General features: G+C 37.4%; 1 protein-coding gene across 1 annotated transcript in view; it reads right to left on the bottom strand.

Moving 5' to 3' along the window:
• The window catches only part of Ankar (ankyrin and armadillo repeat containing), a 76,611-nt gene that overhangs the window by 46,720 nt on the left and 8,898 nt on the right, over positions 1 to 20,993 (bottom strand). The window contains exons 5-6 of the mRNA XM_046447416.1: positions 13,279 to 13,459; positions 11,725 to 11,944 (exon numbers count right to left, since the gene is read on the bottom strand). Of these exons, the coding sequence (XP_046303372.1) occupies positions 11,725 to 11,944; positions 13,279 to 13,459 (401 nt within the window). The remainder of the gene's footprint in view (positions 1 to 11,724; positions 11,945 to 13,278; positions 13,460 to 20,993) is intronic.

The raw sequence follows: 20,993 nt of genomic DNA, 5'->3' as shown, positions 1-20,993 counted from the left end.
CTCCAGGAACTCGTTCAGACCCTCACAGTGGATAGAGTGTTAGAGAAAAATCTCTTCATGCTTCAGGCAGGAAGAGAGAAAATATCTCATTTTGAAATACTCCAGAACATTCTGTTCTTAACAAGGTCTACCTTCATGAAAAATTATTTTATCATGCTGGAATTTTCTGAGACTGACTCACCTAAGGGAAGGGGAAAATACCCAACTCCATCCTCCTTTAGACATCCTGTTCCACTTAAGGGATAGAAGGAGTGGACCAAGGAGCACTGATGAAATTTACAGTCCAGATGCATACAATCACTAACAGACTGAAATGTAATATAAGACTTTAGAACACTTTACCTCCATTCATACCTTATTATTACATTACTAAAGGCTTACTTACCAGTTACTTTGACCAAGTACATCATGTCCAGTTATAAAGATAAATTTACAGGACATACTAAAAATCACAAAGACATTTTATAAATACAAGAGTAAACATCAGAACCAAACATAGCAGGAATGTTGGGAATATCAAATAGGGAATTTAAAACAGCTATGATTAATGTGCTAAGTGTACTAATAGATAAAGTATATAGTACTCAAGAACAGGTGTGCAGACAGAGGAAAATCCTAAGGAAAAAAACAAGAAGAAATACTAGAGATCAAAAACACTGTAATAGAAATGAAGATTGCTTTTAATGAGCTTATTAGTAGACGGGACATAGCTGAGGAAAGAATTTCTGAGCTTGAAGATATAGCAATAAAAACCCCTCAAACTAAAAAGCAAAGACTGAAAAAAAAAACAAAGAAGAAAGGAAAGGAACTCAAGAAATATTCGAAACAATAATGACATAATATTCCCCAATTAATGTCACATATCAAACCTTAGATCCAGGAAGCTCAGGGAAGACCAACCAGAATAAATACAAGTGAACAAACAAACAAACAAAACAATACATCTTAGTATGTAATTTTCCAACTAAAGAAAAGAGAAGATTTTAAAAATATTCCTGAAAGAAGCCAGAGGAAAAACACCTTATTTACAGAGGATCAGAGATACAAATTATACCCACTTTCTACCCAGAAACCATGCAAGCAAGAAGAGTGGAGTGAAATACAGAGAAAGACACTATGAACCTAGAATTCTTCACATGGTGAAATTATTCTCCAAAAGTACAAATGGAATCAAAAGCTTGATAATCAAAGCTTGAAGGAATTTGTTGCCAGTAGACCTGACTTGAAAGTCATTGAGAATTTCTTCAGAGAGAAAGAAAATTATATAGGCCAGAAACTTAGCTCTATAATGGAAAGAAAGAAGGGCATTAGGGGCCGGGGTTGTGGCTCAGTTGTAGAGCACTGCCCTAGCATGGGTGAGGCCTTGGTTTCAATCCTCAGCACACATAAATAAATAAATAAATAAATAAAGTTAAATTTATTTTTAAAAAAAGAAGGATATTAAGAGAATGAAGAGATGAATAACAATTTTTCTTCATTGAACTAACAGATAAGTGTTCAAAATAATAATAATAACAAAGATTTCAACTACATATAGAAAAAGACAAATGCTTATTTGTGCATATGCATAAATTAAATTATGGCAGCAATGATATAGGGACAGGAGGAAGATTTTAAAATATTTTGCTATCAAAATACTTGTACTACCTAAGTAGTATAGTGTTGTTCGAAAGTAGACTTGCATTATATTTATTATAAACTCTAGGGAAGTCATTGATAAAGGTTTTAAACAGAAGTATAAACAATATGCAAAGGAAGAAGAGAAAATAACATCGTATACAATGCTAAATTAAACCATAAAAGGCAAAAAAAAAAGTGTGGGAGAGAAAAGCAGGAACAAAAACAAGAGCAATGAAAAGAAAAGAGTCATAAGTATAGTAGATATTAATACAATATATCAACATCATTTTAGACCTCAATGGACTAAATATACCAATTAAAACACAGGGATCATCAGAACTGATCATAAAACAAAATCCAACTTAAAGGGTGAACAGATTAATAACCTGTAGTACATCCACACAATGAAATATAATTCAGTGATAAGAAAACAATGATTCATCAAGCCATAAAAAGACATGGAAAAAATGTAAATGCATATTACTACATGAAAGAGGCCAATCTGAAGAGGGTGCATATTGTATGAGTTTAACTAGATATCATTCTGGAAAACATGGAGGCATTTAAAAGATCACTGGTTACCAGGGGTTGAAAGTAGGGAGAATACTGGAGACAGTGAAACCATCCTGTATGATACTACATGTCATTAACCATTTGTTAAACCCATAGAAAGCAAAACACCAAGAATAAACCCTAATTTAATCTACAGACTTTGTGTAATGATGTGTTAATACAAGTCCTTAATTTTAGCAGATGTGGTAAGATGTCAATAGTGTTGGAAGGTATATATGTTTAGGAACTCTGTGCTTCAGTTCAATTTTGCTGTAAACCTAAAACCCACTGGGAAAAAAAAATGAAGTTTACTAATTTACTAAAAGTCACAGAGAGGGAGAGGGAGAGGATTGGGAGAGGGAGAAAGGGACAGAGGGGACAGGGAGGGTGCAGGGGGAGGGAGAGAAGAGGTAGAGGGAAGGGGCAGTGGGGGGTTAGAAATTGCTTAATTTTCTTCAATTTGGAATGTTCTGTCCATAGCAGGCTAAACAGTAATCATTTTCAAACCTAAGGTCTTTGCTTTTACTCTTCTATTCAACTGAAATGCCATCTTCCTTCCTTTTTGCCTACCTTACTACCTCAACTTGATGGCCTAAGTTGAATCTCACTTCTTGTTGTAGTCTGGATCTTAGTTGTCCCCCATAGGCCATATGTTAGAGATTTGATTGCCACCCTGTGGTACTACTAGGAGATAATGGTACCTTTAAAAGGTGGGGGCATAGGAAATCTACCCCACACACAATAGCCTCAAAAAAAATTTGTGAATCAATCTAACAAAAGAGTGAAAGACCTCTACAATGAAAATTACAGAACACTAAAGAAACGAATTGAAGAAGACCTTACAAGATGAAAATATCTCCCATACTCTTGGATAGGCAGAATTAACATTGTCAAAATGGCCATACTACCAAAAACATTATACAGATTTAATGCAATTCATATTAAAATCCCAATGATATTCTTCATAGAACTAGAAAAAGCAATCTTGAAACTCATTTAGAAAAATAAGAGGCCCAGAATAGCCAAAGCAATCCTTAGCAAGAAGAGTGAAACAGGAGGCATCACAATACCAGACCTTAAGTTATACTCTAGAGCCATAATAACAAAAATGGCATGGTATTGGCACCAAAACAGATATGAAGACCAATAATACAGAACAGAAGATACAGAAACAAACCCACATAATATGGTTATCTCATACTAGACAAAGGTGCCATAAACATACAGGGAGAAAAGATAGCCTCTTCAACAAACAGTGCTGGCAAAACCAGAAATCCATATGTAACAAAATGAAATTAGACCCAAATATCTCACCCTGCACCAAACTCAACTCAAAGTAGATCAAGTACCTAGACTTTAGATCAGAGACCCTATGCCTACTAGAAGAAAAAGTAAGCCCAAATCTCCATCATGTCAGCTTAGGAACTGACTTAACAAAACTCCTAAAGCACAAGAAGTAAAATCAGGAATCAGTAAATAGGATGGAGTCAAACTAAAAAGCTTCTTTACAGCAAAGGAAGGAAACAATCAACATAAAGAGAGAGCCTATAGAATGGGAGAAAATCTTTACCACATGTACCTCAGAGCGTTAATCTGCAGGATATATAAAGAACTCAAAAAACTTAACAAAAAAACAAATACCAATCAATAAATGGGCATAGGAACTAAACAGACACTTCATAGAAGAATAAATATGATCTGTCAACAAATATATAAAAAAATGTTCAACATCTCTATCAATTAGAGAAATGCAAATCAAAACTACTCTGAGATTCCATCTCATTCCAGTCAGAATGGCAGTTATCAAAAATACAAGTAATGAGGCTGGGGATGTGGCTCAAGCGGTAGCGCGCTCGCCTGGCATGCGTGTGGCCCGGGTTCGATCCTCAGCACCACATACAAACAAAGATGTTGTGTCCACTGAAAACTAAAAAAATAAATATTAAAAAGAATACAAGTAACAAGAAATGTTGGCCAGGATGTGTGGGGGGTGAAGAGTACACTCAGACATTGCTGATGGGACTGAAAATTGGTGCAACCACTCTGGAAAGCAGTATGGAGATTCCTCTGAAAACTTGGAATGGAACCACCATTTGACCCAATTATCCCACTCCTAGTTTTATACCAAAGGACTTAAAGTCAGCATACTACAGTGATGCAGCCATGCCAATGTTTATAGCAGCTCAATTCACAATAGCTAAAATTATGAATCAACCTAGATGCCCTTCAACAGATGAATGGATAAAGAAAATGTGGTGCATATACATAATGGAATATTACTCAGCCTTAAAGAAGAATGAAATTATGGCATTGAAGCCAGAATTAGACAAGCAGTTAGTATAAATAGGTAAATCAAGTCAGGTCGGATCAAGGAGGCCAATTTGAGTGAGTCAGAGAAGTTGGAGATTGCCATCTGAGGGAATGAAATGCCTTCAAAGCCCTCCACCCTATCAAGATAACCTGCCCCTGCTCCAACCTGTTGCTAAGGTAACCTATCCCAGGAATTGCCCCTCCCTACATTGAGTTGTAAACGGTTTTAATTAATGTGTCCTGGGCTGCTCCATCCTATCCAGCCCTCCCACTTCACCACCTGTTTCACACCTTTTGGCCATCCCATCAAGCATCTCCTGGGCCCATTCATGTATGCAGGAAAGAGAAAGATAAGGGGAAGAGAGCATCAGAACAAAGGAAGCCTAGGACATATAAAAAAGGGCAGAATGCCTCACTTCTCATGATACCAAGATACCAGCTATGGACCCCTTCTCCCTCCTGGGAGAAGTCTATGTTACCTCTTTTTAAATAAACCCTGATTTATACGCTTGCCTTGGTGTGCTTCTCTAATGTTATACTTCAACAGGATGGAACTGGAGAATGTCATGTAAATAAAATAAACCAATTCCAAAGAATCAAAGGCTGAATGTTTTCTCTGATATGCAGATGCTAATTCACAATAAGGGGGTGGGGGCTAGGAAAGAATAGAGGTACTCTGGATTAGACCAAGGGGAGTGAGGGTAGAGGAGGAGGTATACAGGTAGGAATGATAGTAGAATGAATCAAATATCATTATCTATATGCATATATGATTATACAACCTGTGTAACTCTATATCATGTACAACGCAAAGAATGAGAAATTATACTGATGAACCCAGCCTAATTCCACCTTAAGATTGTGAGCCATCTTGTCACAAAGTCATGAAAAGTTAATTTCTGTTTTAGTATAAATTACTGTGATTTCTAAACTTGTTTGGAATTCCTGTCTGTGCCTTGAACTCACCCATGCCTAGCTTTTCCTGACCAGATAACAACCCTTTCTGAAACCTCAGTGGTGCCTCATAAATTCTGAAGCTGGGATCTAAATTTATTCTCTGCCTTGAAATGTTAAGCCATGTAGATCATTAAGCTACTATCTGCCTTTGTATTATGCTTGTCAAAATCCTGTTATCTGTAAGTTCTCAAGACCCCCCAACCTTTGCAACTTTTTGTGCTATAAAACTATGCTCCTAAAGAGCTGGGATACTGTTCTCTAGCCCAGAGTTTTCAGAAGAGACAGTCCTGGCCAGAATTACAAGTTTGCTTTAATTTGATTTAAAATTGGAGTCAGTGGTTTTCTCTTTACGTCATGGTTTAACAATACTCCATTTATGCATGATGTGTCAAAATGCATTCTATTGTCATATAGAACTAAATAGAACAAATTTAAAAAAAAAGGTGGTGACTACTGGAAGGAAGGTAGTTACTGGGGACATGCCCTTGAAGGGGATATTGGAACCCTAGACCTTTGTCTTTCTCTCTTTCTCTTTGCTTCCTGGCCACCATGAGATGAGCAGCCTTCTCTGTCACATGCTCCTGGCAGCCATAAAGTCCTGCCTTGCAATAGGATGAAAAGTAATGAAGCCAGCCAACTGTAGACCAAAACCTCTGAAACCATGAGACAAAATAAATCATCTTTTTATGTTGTTTTTCTCAGGTATTTTGTCACAGTGACATAAAACTGATTAACATACTTCTCTAGAAGGATTTTGGAATCTCTCCAGAATATGTCCAGAACATGTCCAAGGGAAGCCATATTTAGCTACAACTATGTTCAAGAGAGAAAACTAGGTAAAACTGGGTGTCAGCACATGTGCAGGCAGGAGTAAGACTTGGCATATGTCAGACTGAAGCTGGAACTTTGAAAATCTGCTGAGTGTTGAGGAGATGTGTTACCCATAAATCCAAACTGGAGCCACGTCGAGCTAGCACTCTTCAATGGAGTAAAAAGGCCTCATAGGGAGGGTGGAAATGTGGGTAGTCAGACAGGAAGATGGGGAAAATGTATGGCAAAAGTCTGCTAATATGCCAGGCATGATGGTGCATGTGTGTAACCCCAGTGATTCAGGAGTCTGAGGCAGGATAATTGTAAATTCAAAGCCTACCTCAGCAAAAGTGAGGATGGGGATAGTGCTGGGGATGTGACAGATCAGTGGTGAAGTGTCCCTGAGTTCAATCCCTAGTATCAAAAAAAAAAAAAGTCTGCTACACTAGCTTGTAAGTGAGATTTCTGAATAGCCTCAATCATGGTTGGTCTCAATCCATGAAAATCAGTTAGCTACTCTCAGCAGGAGAAACATAAAAATGACCTGAAGAGTTCTTCCCCCCACCCCCAGAAACATGCCAGGCTCCCCACAAATACTGTTTCCTCTCAAAAAAAAATTTTTTTTTCTGTACAACCTCAAGGAAAGAATCCAATTCTTATTTCCCCCTTTACTACTGAAAGTGTGCTTAATAGAACCGCAAAATGTTGGTTTCCACCCTTGTCCCTCTGAATCAGAATTAGCATTTTAACAAGATCCCTGGGTGATTCCTACATACAACAGAGAATTATGGAGCCTACAATGAAGATGATGGTGAGGATTAGAAATGCTGTCCTAAGATACACTAGAATCAGAAAAGTTCTGAAGGTATTTATATAGTCTAAAAACACTATTCTCTGGCTGTGAACCTTGTAGTTGGGACCCAGAGCCATATTTATCTATTCCTCTGAATTTTCATAGTACACACTGTGTATATACATAGTACACACTATGCCAGTGATCATCAAAAGCTACCTGTACTCAACTACCATGCAATCATTTAACAATTATTTCCTGAGCACCTACTAAGGCTAGGCATTATTCTGGGTCCTAGGGAACTCTGGTAAACAATAGAGACCAAACCATTGTCCTTTGAGGTAACTAAATTCGAGTGAAGAAGATACAATTAATTTTATATAAGGTAGACATAGTGATACTTGGAAAATAAAAAGCATGAAAGAGAGAAGCACACTGTTGTTACTCACTGTAATTTCCTATAGGGTAGGTGAGCCAGGTACACTTCCCTTTTCCCCTCTGAGTCTACTAATGTCCCTTTACTACCCTGCTCTGTGCCCCTGCAGATTTAGTAACCCTTGTCCTTGGTTTCTTGTCAGGGTCTGCCAATGGGGAGCACTGGCAGGAAATCAGAGGAGGCCTAAGAATGAGGCCCAGTTCCCTCTCTAAGGTCATTTCAGGTTTGCTGTATTCCTCCACCACTGTAAGGTGATCAGTTCAAGTAACTATCCCCTTCCCTTGTCAGTTCAGATCTTTTAAAGTGGTTTATTTATAAATAAACTCTCCTTGAATTATCTTAGAGTGTGAAGGTCCAGTTTCTTAATAGAGAAAGGTTAAACATCATATTTTTCTGTTATTCTCCATACCCAATATTTATATCAAATCTATTGCCTCATACAAGAATGATAATTCCAGAGCTGGAGATGTGGCTCAGCAGTAGAGTGCTTGTCTAGCATGCATGAGGCCTTGGGTTCAATCCTCAGAAACACAAAATTTAAAAATTTTTTAAAAAGGAAGCAAAAGATGATCATTCCTCATACCTCGTAGATCATTACTGACACTTGGTGGCATAGTATCTAAATTAACTGCTTTTTGTAAGGTGTAAAAACAACTTAGGGACTTGAACTTATAAAAATAAATGGAGGTGACAACAAATTCCATAGATGAAAGAGAGAGAGAGCACCCAAAATATATGAGGAGTATTAACAAATAACCATGCACATAAAAATTTATACTTCAAAATAAATATGAAACATTATTATGTGACATTCTCAAAGGCAAAGCCTTTTGCAGATTATATACTATTAGAAAAATTTTAATATACACAGTCACCTTTAAAAATACTTTATCTTACTTATGTCTTACCATTTCTTTCTTTTTTCATGTCCATTTTGGATGGCTCTGTTTTAAAAGGTAGCACACATAGAAACATATTATTCATATATAACAATTTCCTAAAATTAGTCAGAAAGATGTCTGTAAATAAAAAGACTATATTTAGATATAAAAGGCAAGATAACATAAAACAGTGCCGAATGTGACTTCTGGTCTAGCCCTTCTAGCACACTGTTTGCACCTGACATCACATCAGACCATTTGGAAACTACTTTTTTTGTTTGTTTGTTTAGTATTTTTTTTTATTGTTGGTTGTTCAAAACATTACATAGTTCTTGATATATCATCTTTCACACTTTGCTTCAAGTGGGTTATGAACTCCCATTTTTAGCCCATATACAGATTGCAGAATCACATCAATTACACATCCATTGATTTACATGTTGCCATACTAGTGACTGTCATGTTCTGCTACCTTTCCTATCCTCTACTATCCCCCCTCCCCTCCCGTCCCCTCCCCTCTTCTCTCTCTACCCCCTCTACTGACCTTCATTTCTCCCCCTTGTATTATTTTTCCCCTCTCCCCTCATTTCCTCTTGTATGTTCTTTTGTATAACCCTGAGGGTCTCCTTCCATTTCCATGCAATTTCCCTTTTCTCTCCCTTTCCCTCCCACCTCTCATCTCTGTTTAATGTTAATCTTCTTCTCATGCTCTTCGTCCCTACTCTGTTCTTAGTTACTCTCCTTATATCAAAGAAGACATTTGGCATTTGTTTTTTAGGGATTGGCTAGCTTCACTTAGCATAATCTGCTCTAGTGCCATCCATTTCCCTGCAAATTCTATGATTTTGTCATTTTTTAATGAAGAGTAATACTCCATTGTGTATAAATGCCACATTTTTTTAATCCATTCGTCTATTGAAGGGCATCTGGGTTGGTTCCACAGTCTTGCAATTGTGAATTGAGCTGCTATGAACATCGATGTAGCAGTGTCCCTGTAGCATGCTCTTTTTAGGTCTTTAGGGAATAGACCAAGAAGGGGAATAGCTGGGTCAAATGGTGGCTCCATTCCCAGCTTTCCAAGAAATCTCCATACTGCTTTCCAGATTGGCTGCACCAATTTGCAGTCCCACCAGCAATGTACAAGTGTACCCTTTTCCCCACATCCTCGCCAGCACTTGTTGTTGTTTGACTTCATAATGGCTGCCAATCTTACTGGAGTGAGATGGTATCTTAGGGTGGTTTTGATTTGCATTTCTCTGACTGCTAGAGATGGTGAGCATTTTTTCATGTACTTGTTGATTGATTGTATGTCCTCCTCTGAGAAGGAAACTACTTTTAAAGTGGCTTGTTAAAACCCATAGTTGGGATAATTTTGTGCTGTTTAAACAATAATATTGTCAATAGAGTTATACATTTTTCATAGTTCAATATCTACTCAATTCTCAACATATAGAAATAAATCTAAGAAGTTAGAGGATGAATAAGACTTCAATTTGCCAAAGTTTCTTTTCACAGTAAAAAAGGCTTAAAGAGCTGGGGATGGTGATGTGTGCCTATAATCCCAGTGCCTTGGGATGTTCAGGCAGGAGGATCAAAACTTCATAGCAGCCTCCACAACTTAGCAAGGACCCAAACAACCTAGCAAGACCTTGTCTCAAAATAAAAAATAAAAAGGATTGTAGGTATAGCTCAGTGGTAGAATGTCCCTGGGTTCAAACCCCAGTACCTACTCAAAAAAAGTTTTAAAGATAACATCTTTAAATTTTGGGCTACCCATTTTATTTAAATTTAACTGAATTGTGCTTTATTTTAACAAGGTTCACTCTATAATAAGATGGAATATTTTATTTGAATTTGATTAATATGAGTACCATATAAAAAATTTTTTTTCAGTGCTGAGGATTAAACCTAGGGTCTTGAACATGCAAGCACTCTACCACTGAGCTATATAAGACATTTGAGTCATACTGATAAAGAATTTGTTTTTTTTGTTTTGTTTTGTTTTGGTACTGGGGATTGAACCCAGGAACACTCAGTCACTGAGCCACATCCCCATTCCTTTTCTATTTTTTATTATTTTTGAGAAAGGGTCTCACTAAGTCTCTGAGGCTGTGTTTTAGTCAGCTTTTTTGCTGCTGTGACCAAAAGATCTGATCAGAACAATTGCAAAGGAGGAAAAGTTTATTAGAAGGCTTACAGTTTCAGAGGTTATAAGTCCAGAGACAGCCAGGTCCCATCCTTGGGGCTTAAGGTGAGGCTGAACATCATGATGGAAGAGTATGGCAGAAATGAAGCAGCTTGCATGGTGATAAGAAAGCAGAGAGACTCTACTCTCCAGACACAAAGTATATACCCCATATCCACGCCCCTAATGAACCACTTCCTCCAGCCATACTACATCTGCCTCCAGTTACCACTCAATTATCCCCATCAGGGATTAATCCACTGATTAGGTTAAAGCTATAGCCCAGTCATTTCTCCTCCAAAACCTTCTTGCATTGTCTCACATGTAAGCTTTTGGGGGATACCACATCTAAACCATAATAGGCAGGCTTTGAACTTACGATCCTCCTGCCTCTGTCTCTCAAGCAATTGGGATTACAGGTGTGCACCACCATGCCCAGCTTAGAGGAAAGAATTTGTTAAAGCATAATATTTTATTTTGGCATATGCAAAAATTTAGCACAGCTTATTAACTGACCTCATTGCAATATAAAAATCACCATTTCTTTTTGTCAATATTGTTGCATCAGTCATTTCTGACAATTTATCAGTTTCCCTTTTCCAGCTACTTAAATTTATTCCAGTGAATATAAAAATATGTAGCAAAAAATGGCATTTTAAGGTTTAAACCAAGCTAGTCTTCTTATATTATTATAAAAGAATGCTTTATAATTAAATATAATTTAATAATTAAAAGGATAAGAACGTTCTACTGGAACCTAATACTCATGTTTATCTGTTTTTTCCTCTCAATTTCTATAGTCCATCAGTATATATTAATTATGCCAGTGCTTATCAAATACTATCCTGCATCCATCCATCCATCTATCCATTCATTCAACAAATATTTCCTGAGGAACTTTCTTCTGAACACTAGGAAACCATGGCAACAAAGTAGACCAAATCCTTGCCCTTTATAAAGTGTATATCTCAATGAGGGACAACACAACAAACAGTACTATATAAGCTACCAACAAGTGATAGAAAACTAAAAGGAGACCGTCTTCAATAAATTAAACAAAACCCCAAACTCTGCAAGAGAAACTAATACCAGATTTTAACCTTGCTCTAAAATCAATATGCATTGGTAATGCTGAACAAGGAAAAATAGAAATATTTTAGGTTTAAAAACATTATAGTACCTTGGCTGAACATAATAAAGCGTCTTTGGTTGACGTTGAATTTAGCATTGCACAGTTGACATATAATAGGCACTCTGTTGTGCAGAGCAGCATGATGGAAGATGGCAAAACCTCCTTCATCTGAAACATTGATTGTTGAGCTTGAGGTTTTTCGGCTAAATGTATGGAAAACAGCAGATAACCCTCTTTCTACAGCAGCCTTCAAACCAAATGGGATACTCTAAAGTTATTAAGAAGGCCAGAATTAGTTTTTTAAAACTATACCTTAGGTTTGCTTTAAGGAAATAAAAACCAAGATACATTAACAGGATCACATAAATACTGCTCAATTATAGTAGAATTTTCACAAGATCCAAATGAAAATTTCTCACTGGGCAATGCTTGAAAGTTGTTAGACTATAAAGAAACACTGGGATCTTTTAAAAATAAATATTTGGCTTCTCTCCCCTTCCCTCCCCTCCCTTCCCCTCGTTTCCCCTCCTTCCTTCCTTCCTTCTTTCCCCTTTTTACCCTTTAGGGTAAGTTGTAGATCCTCCTTTGAAAATAATGAAAACAGGGAAGACAAATATTTTTCTGAAAATACTTTAGAAGCAAATAGAGCTGGGCATGGTGGCATGTGCCTGTAATCCCAGCAGCTCAGGAGGCTAAGACAGGAGGATCACAAGTTCATAGCCAGCCTCAGCAATTTAGTGAGGCCCTAAGCAATTTAGAGAGACCTTGTCTCAAAATAAAAAATAAAATGGGCTGAGGGTATTTCTCAGTGGTTAAGTGCCCCTGGGTTCAAACCCTAGTACAAAACAAAACAAAACAAAAAGCAAATAGATCACTGGATTCATTTTTCTAATTTAAAGAAAATCTAATTTAGATGTCCAGAAACTTGGAATATATAGCTATGGAAATAGTTTGTTTTCTTTGCTCTATGTCTCAAAATGAAGAGTTTAAAATGTCATGCTTTTCTTTTAGACATTCTGACTACTAAAATTTAAAAATTAAAGTAACTGGTTATTAAATTTTAAAATTATGGACATTAAAATGAATAAATGGAAAGCAAATACCATCTACCTTTGAAGTTGGTGAGCTTCATTGATCAGTTCCAGAAACTGTGTCAAGGTTTGTTAAACAGACATGAGAAATTTAATACAGGCTGTTAGGTTTGTTCCTTGGGTTTCATTTCTAGAATGGAGTCAGGTCCTGACATTTACTAATGTGTGAAATTGGGAAAGATTCTTAACCCTCTACATCTCAAATTTATTTCTCATTTGTGTAATAGGAATGATAACAAAACTAGCAACTTAAAAAAGTTTCTTTAAAATTTAGAATAGTGACAGGCATATAAAATAAGCAATCAATAAGTAGTAATCACATTCTAGTTCATTAATAAGTTGTTTAATACTATGTTCAAAATTTATAAATCACAAATGTATAGCTACTAAAATATGGAATTTTTATTTTGTATTGAGGAATTTTATTTAGCCTATTATTTATTCCTAAGAAGTTTGAGATACATATTTATTGATAACTTCTTATAAAATTATATGGTAGTTACTTAAATACCTTGCATTTTATAGCTTTTTTGAAGCCAAACTTTTTTTTAAATTGTTCATGTAATTGAGCATCTGTCAGCGGAAGTCTTTTCACTCTTAAAGTGTTCACTATTTCATTTATAGCTCCCCACCACTGTTTCTTATATAGTTGTTGATAGAAAATTTCAAGATCAAAATAGATCACATAGTAGCTATAGAAAGAAAAAAGAAAAAAAGATGTTTTTTTCTAACTCTGAAATGATTTGCTACTTGTTTCTATGCCGATAAAATATTTTTTATAATAATATAGTTTAAATTGTACTTGATTATAAATATATTAACTACAGTTATTAACCATTATTAACCAAATCTTTATATAAAAAAGTATCTTCCCCATATAGACCCTTTGGATTGACTCTGTCCTTCCCATGTCAGAGATTAGCAGCATTGCTTCAAAGTCAAAACTGAGAAAAAGAGTTCCAGGTTTATATTCTGTCTGCTTTTCCTCCTCTAATTTTTTTAACCTAATTATGTCCCATAACCCAATTTTCTCTTTCAAGGGTTTACCTTGAGTCTTACCTAGAATAATGCTTTGGTTAATGACTCCAGTGGCTTTTACCCACTGGAGCAGTAAACTAGAGGAAAGCCCCCAAATCACTGAGTCCCTGGCATATGAGGTTGGGGCTTGTGACAACCTTGGGTCCCTATCACTCTGGAACAGAATGGAATAGTTACTTCGTTCCCTGGGATTGCTTATCATCAGAAAACTGGTGGTCTTCTTCCACTTTCCCTTGAGGTACCTTTCCAAACGTCCAGGTTTCAACGTTGAGTCCTTCAGGGGCCAACCCTGTCAGTAAGATGCCTCTTGAGGTTTCCTAGGTTTCTCCTCAAAATGCAACTACTTATTGCTGTTAATACAGTATTCTTGACAGTGACTCCCCTCTCCTTTAGCCCAGGGGCTATCAGTTTTCCTGAGTGCTGAGAAATTTGTTCCTAGGGAAGTAAGTTAATGACTATGCTAGGGAAACTCATTGTTTATTGACTTGTAGAGGATAACTGGGCCTAAAGGTTCAGTTACAGGAAGGTTGTAGGCAAGGCTCTGTTATGAATTATTCAGAGGCTCCTACGCTTTTCCTTGACCTTCACTTCAACTCCAATTTTCTCAACATAATAGATCTCAGTATATGAATGGAGGTATGTCTGAGGACCTGTTCATTTTATTTGATGGTATCATTCTTTTTATCCACCACTACCTCCCCACAAAAGGAAATTAGACCACAACAATATAAAAGGATATCTTAATACACATCTCACAGATATAGTATCAGACCAGGTAGAGGGGCTTTTCACTTGTCCCTAGGTCCTCACTAGTGGGAAGTGCCACCCTCATCAATGAGGACTACACTAGTTTATTAGATTCCAGCCTCCAAAATCAAGGAGCAGATATCCCGAATTTTACTTAGATTTGAGGGCTGGTATGCTCTTCAGATGATAGTGGTGATGGGTTCAAGGGCTTTAACTGTATGGTTCAAATGTGCATGCTCAATTTGTATCAGATTTTTAAGCTAAATTTTTAGAAGAAAAGAGCCCACTTTCCCTTGGTATTGTACAAGCTGATAAAATTAAGAATATTACAAAGAATATTACAAACCCCTAAGTGGGTACCCTATGCTCCCAGAGATTGCCTCCATAGATCTAGGTATCAGAAGTCATACTGAGACTGTCCTTCAACTTTGATTGAACCAGCTTTATCCAGCTCCACATCATCCAATTCCATGAGAATCACAGTGCCAGCAACCTGTCTTTTCATCTGTTTCTTCTGGGGGCTAATGCTGGCTGTTATTACTATGGGAACAGGTGCTGTTCACCACCTTTAAGACCCTGGTACTCTTAAGATCACTGCTCATGCAATGAAAAGACTTAGAAATTCAACAAACACTAAGGGTACGTGCACCATTTCCTCCTAGAAATTCTGCTTAGTAATCTAATACAAACAAAATATCCAGAACCTGTAGGAATAGCTCCTAGTCCAGAAACGGAAAAAAACAACAGATGATAAAGGTTACTGTACCCTGTGAGCTTTGACCAAGAGAATTTATAACTCCCAGGGTTGGATGCACAACAGTACACAGTAGGCCAACCATAAGGATGGCCTTAGGCCTTAGCCTAAGCAACTCTATTTTAAAGTGTCACCAAGCACACCTATGGAGCCCTCCAGTATGGCCCCCAGGCACAAATGAGTCACTTCTCTCCATCCTGAAAAACTCAGAGTGAAGTCTCTGGCTTGTTACTCTTGCCCTGATAAGAAAAGCAAGAAAATCAGGGTGGGGACCACCAGACCAGATGCTTTAACCTCAGGATGAATAATGTCACTGAGAAATCTGGTAGCAGCTGATAGGGATTGAAAGGGTGGTCAGAAGTCCCAAAATTTAGTAAAAATGATGGAGCAAATGAACAGACATTCAGCCAGCTGCTGCACACAAGCCTGATGAGGTCCTGGACTGACATCCTAGCTCTTCTATCAGCCTGATACCCTGTGTTGTTCTCACTTCTCTCAAACTCTATAGCAGTCTCTTGACTCTGGTGAGAAGAGGATTTCTCCCTATGACCACTCCTCAGCCAGCCATCAGCTCCACCGCAGGAGAAGACTGCCTTGGTTCCTGATCTGATCACCGTGGTCTGAGTGAGTGTGCATCTGTTGGACTTAAAGCCTAAGGCTTGAGACTTTAGATATGGCACTTGAGCTTAGCATGCAGAGGGAATGTCTGTCATGAGCCTGTCATGATTTAGTGTGTTTGCAGTGCTTAGAATTAATCTAGAATTGTTTGCTGGGAACTGATTATGTCTATTGCAGTGCCTAGCATTAAGGATTGTCATTTTCTTGATTAAGAATCTATAGGGGCTGGGGATGTGGCTCAAGCGGTAGTGCGCTTGTCTGGCATGCGTGCGGCCCGGGTTCGATCCTCAGCACCACATACCAACAAAGATGTTGTGTCTGCCGATAACTAAAAAAAATAAATAAATAAATATTTTTTAAAAAAATTAAAAAAAAAAAAGAATCTATAGAGTGAAATCGTATTGAGTGATTTGAGTGAATAAAGCTTTGAAAAGGGCAGAAGCACATGGACATTCTTTATTTCTCCCCCTAGGCTGCATAAGTCGCACATTTTGCCCATCGCAACAGTAACACTGAACACAAAGAGATGATCATTAGAAGCACAGAAATCCAAGATAGTCAATACTAAAAGGTTAGTGGCTGAATACTTCAGCCAAGTAGCTCTTATATGACTACTGCGTGGTGACATTCTAATGTTCTTACTCAATCCTTAGTGTGGTTATCAGCAGGGACTTTAGGAAAGCCTAACTTTAAAAATAATTCCCCCCACTTTTGTCGGACTAGGAATAAGCACTTAGCTGGAGAATATGGTGAGGAGCTTATAATATCACACTTTCTGGACACATCTGTCACATTAAGTTAATTTCTAATTCTACTCTCCAACAGTAAAACAGCTTCATGGTGCTGGTATGTTCTCCAAATAGAATTAATTCACTTCAGGAATTTTCATCTTTACACTTTGTGTTCTCAGCTCTTAAATACTGCCAAATCACTGGATATCTGATTGTATCTCCCCCCCCCTTTTTTTTTTTTTTTGATTCTGGTATGATGGGAGAGTCTAAAACGAATGTATGATACAGATGTTTCTGGGTATGATTGCAGGACCAAGTGGAATAAATTTTATTTTCATAAGAGACCAAGATCCTCCTAAGAAATAAGTCTTTTTTTTTTTTTTTTGCAATGGGGTCTCACTAGTTGCCCAGGCTGTTCTCAAAGATTCTAGGCTCAAGTGACCATCCCACCTAGGCCTACTGTCCTCCTGAATAAGCTGGGGATATAGGCATGTACCACCACACCTGGCAGAAACAAATCATTCTGAGGAAAGAGAACATCAGGATTTATGAACTTGACCTAATAAAAATGCCCCTAGAAACAAAGAAGGGAAAAGATTTTGAGATGGCATGCTTTCAATCATTTGAATTACTCTCTAGTCCATCCCCAATTTAGAATGATTTCCACACTACAGAAAAGAACAACCACAAGCAAAATGACTGAAAAAAGCAGTTTTTCACCAAATTATTAGAGTTTTAATGCAGCACATCTTTGAAACCAATAAATTGGGCAAGGAATTCTTACTTCATTGAATGGGTTTTAACAAGTCTCACAGTGAATGCATTCAACTTCCCAGGCATCAAAAGGAGCCAGCCCTAGAGATGACTCCAGCCCCACAACCAGAAGCTAGGGTGTCAGAGATAACAATGGCATTGTGTTTGCCTTCTTGGGGCTTATTGGGCTTTGGAGACCCAGTGGTGGATCACAAGAAGCCAGGGCAGGAAAGGAGGAAACTGAAAATATCTCATGGTAGCTGAGAATACTCACCCATTAGTATATGAGATTCTAGGAATATTTTTATGGGGGTTGGATTTTATAGGGGACTGAGGTCCTCTAGTAATTGGTATTGAGAACAAGAAGATATTATTAGATCCCTCTACTTGTGGGTTCTTCCTTTTACTTCATGCTGGCTGGGGTCAGGAAAAAAAAAGCGTATTTTGGTTCTGAAAATTCGTATCAATTAACCTATCATTCACCAAGGTTGGTGACCAAATATGCTTTAGTCAGAAACTAGAGAAACAGTTCCACTATGAAATCCCATTGCAACAACATGACAGAGTCTCTTACAGTGGCAGTATGCGTATATCAACCACACTCCTGCACCCAAACAACCTCTCACCAAGTGTAACTTATATCCTACCTGCTTCCCTGTAGTCCCAGGAATGCTGGTGTACCAGAAGTGTAAAGGTTTACATATAAATGTCTCCAGGACATTATTCAGCTTGGGCAAAGATAGAGTGTATCAATGGGAGCTCAGTCTGTGAGTCAGAAATTTCACCTGAAGAGAGATGTGCACTACCTGGCCATTCCAGAGGCATGAGATCTGGTATGTGGATTCCATGTATGGTGGAATGATACTCTCAAATAAAAGTGAACATATCCTCAAAAATATCTCCATCCATGTGCTGACCTCTATCCTTCAAAATCATGGAGGACACTAGTCACATGGTCTTTGACTTCAGCTCTAGTATCATATGTTCACCCAGGCAGTATTCAACAGGAAGATCCACCTTTTATCTTTTATCCTGCATTTCCCTATGCCTTAGTTCTCTTATTTTCCTCATTGTCCTGCATCTTGAAACAAATTAATAAACTCTACTTTTACCTCTCCATCTCATTAACTTTTCTCCATATACCCTTCAACTCATGGTAAATACATTCTCTTTGTTTGTTGTTCTTTTTAGTTATACATGACAGTAGAATGTATTTTGACATATCATACATATATGGAGTATAACTTCCCATTCTTGTGGTTGTATATTATGTGGAGTTACACTGGTTGTGTATTCATATATGAACATAGGAAAGTTATGTCTGATTCATTCTACTGTCTTTCCCATTCCTAACTCTCTTCCCTTCCACCTCATTCATCTCATCCAATCCAATGAACCTCTACTCTCCCCGACCTTTTCCTATTGTGAGTCTGCATCTGCATATCAAAGAGAATATTTGGCCTTTGGTTTTGGGGGGATTGCCTTATTCACTTAGCATGATAATCTCTAGTTTCATCCTTTTACCAGCAAATGCCATAATTTCATTCTTCTTTAAGGCTGAGTAATATTCCATTGTGTATATGTACCGCATTTTCTTTATCCATTCATCTGTTGAAGGGCACCTAAGTTGGTTCCATAGTTTTAGCTATTGTGAATTGAGCTGCTATAAATATTGGCATGGCTTCATCACTATAGTATGCTAATTTTAAGTCCTTTGGTATAAAACTAGGAGTGGGATAATTGGGTCAAATGGTGGTTCCATTCCAAGTTTTCTGAGGAATCTCCATACTGCTTTCCAGAGTGACTGCACCAATTTGCAGTTTCATCAGCAATGTATGCGTGTACTCCTCCCCCTGACATCCTAGCCAACATTTCTTGTTACTTGTATTTTTGATAATTGCCATTCTGACTAGAGTGAGATGGAATCTGAGTAGTTTTGATTTGCATTTCTCTAATTGGTAGAGATGTTGAACATTTTTTCATATATTTGTTGACTGATTGTATTTCTTCTTCTGTGAAGTATCTATTCAGTTCCTATGCCCATTTATTGATTGTGTTATTTGGTTTTTTTTTTTTTTTTTTGGTGTGTGTGTGTTAAGTTTTTTGAGTTCTTTATATTTCCTGGAGATTAGTGCTATATCTGAGGTTCATGTGACAAAGATTTTTTTCCCATTCTATTACATGTCAATTTTATTTTGTTACACATGGATTTCCAGCACTATTTGTTGGAGAGACTGTCTTTTCTTCACTGTATGTTTATGGTGACTTTGTCTAGTATGAGATAACTGTATTTATGTGGGCTTACCTCTGTGTCTTCTATTCTATACCATTGGTCTTCATATCTGTTTTGGTGCCAATACCATGCTCCTTTTTTTGAGAGCCATCTGTAGGCTATGTGTGGACTACATCGGCATCGCATCCTAGTGAATAGGAGAATCTGGTGTCTGGGAACTTCTAGTGGAAATTTCCTCCAGCCAAGACTGCCCAGACACATTGTGAGTCCTGTTCAAGCTCTGCCCCAGGTCCCACAGAACCCGAGGTGCAGTGACCTGCTGTAGCCACACAGCCTCTCAGAGATGGGTGTTACCTGCTAAGATGCCAATCAACCTGCTGACTGCAAGACATCATAAAACAAGACTCCACCCCTGAAACCTTATTCCTGACTTTGAAAAAAAAAAAAAACATGGATGGGAGTAATTTCTAAATTGTCTAGCTCCAGCTCCTGTTTGGGCTGGATTTATCAAGCACTCTACCTTAAAACTATAATTCTGAATTTTTTTGTCTTTTGTTCTTCACTAATTATATCTGACATTTTCTCTGGTGATTTACACCCTCATGGGCAGGAATAAGAATCCCCTAGTGAGGTGCTTGCCACCTCCCCATAGTTCTTGTTACCATAGCTCTATAGTATAATTTAAGGTCTGGTATTGTGAAGCCTTCTGCTTCATTTTTTCTTGCTAAGGATTGCTTTGGCTTTTCTGGTCCTCTTATTTTTCCAAATGAATTTCATGATGGCTTTTTCTAGTTCTACAAAGAACATCATTGGAATTTTAATAAAAATTGCATTAAATTTGTACAGTGCTTTTGGTAGTATGGCCATCTTGACAATATTAATTCTGCGTATCCAAGAGCATGGGAGATCTTTCCATCTTGTAAGGTCTTCTTCAATTTGTTTCTTTAGTGTTCTGTGGTTTTCATTATAGAGGTCTTTCACCTCTTTTGTTAGATTAATTCCCAAATATTCTATTTTCTTTGAGGTTATTGTGAATGGGATAGTTTTCCTAATTTCTCTTTCAGTTGATTCATCGCTGATATACAGCATTGCAATTGATTTATGGGTGTTAATTTTATATTCTGCTACTTTGCTGAATTCATTTGTGAGTTCTAGAAGTTTTCTGGTGGAATTTTTGGGTCTTCTAAATAGAGAATCATGTGGTCAGCAAATAGGGATAGTTTGAGTTCTTCTTTTCCTATTTTTCTCCCTTTAATTCCTTTCTTTTGTCTAATTGCTCTGGGTAGAGTTTCTAAGACTATATTGAACAGAAGTTGTGAAAAAGGGTATCCCTGTCTTATTCATTTTTAGAG

Source organism: Marmota monax, unplaced genomic scaffold, assembly GCF_021218885.2.
Source record: "Marmota monax isolate L192 unplaced genomic scaffold, Marmota_monax_Labrador192_F-V1.1 WCK01_AAM20220418_F8-fsc00007, whole genome shotgun sequence".
NCBI classification, from domain to species: domain Eukaryota; kingdom Metazoa; phylum Chordata; class Mammalia; order Rodentia; family Sciuridae; genus Marmota; species Marmota monax.
The sequence above is the reverse complement of the archived record's forward strand: the minus strand, read 5'-3'. Positions and strand labels throughout refer to the sequence as shown.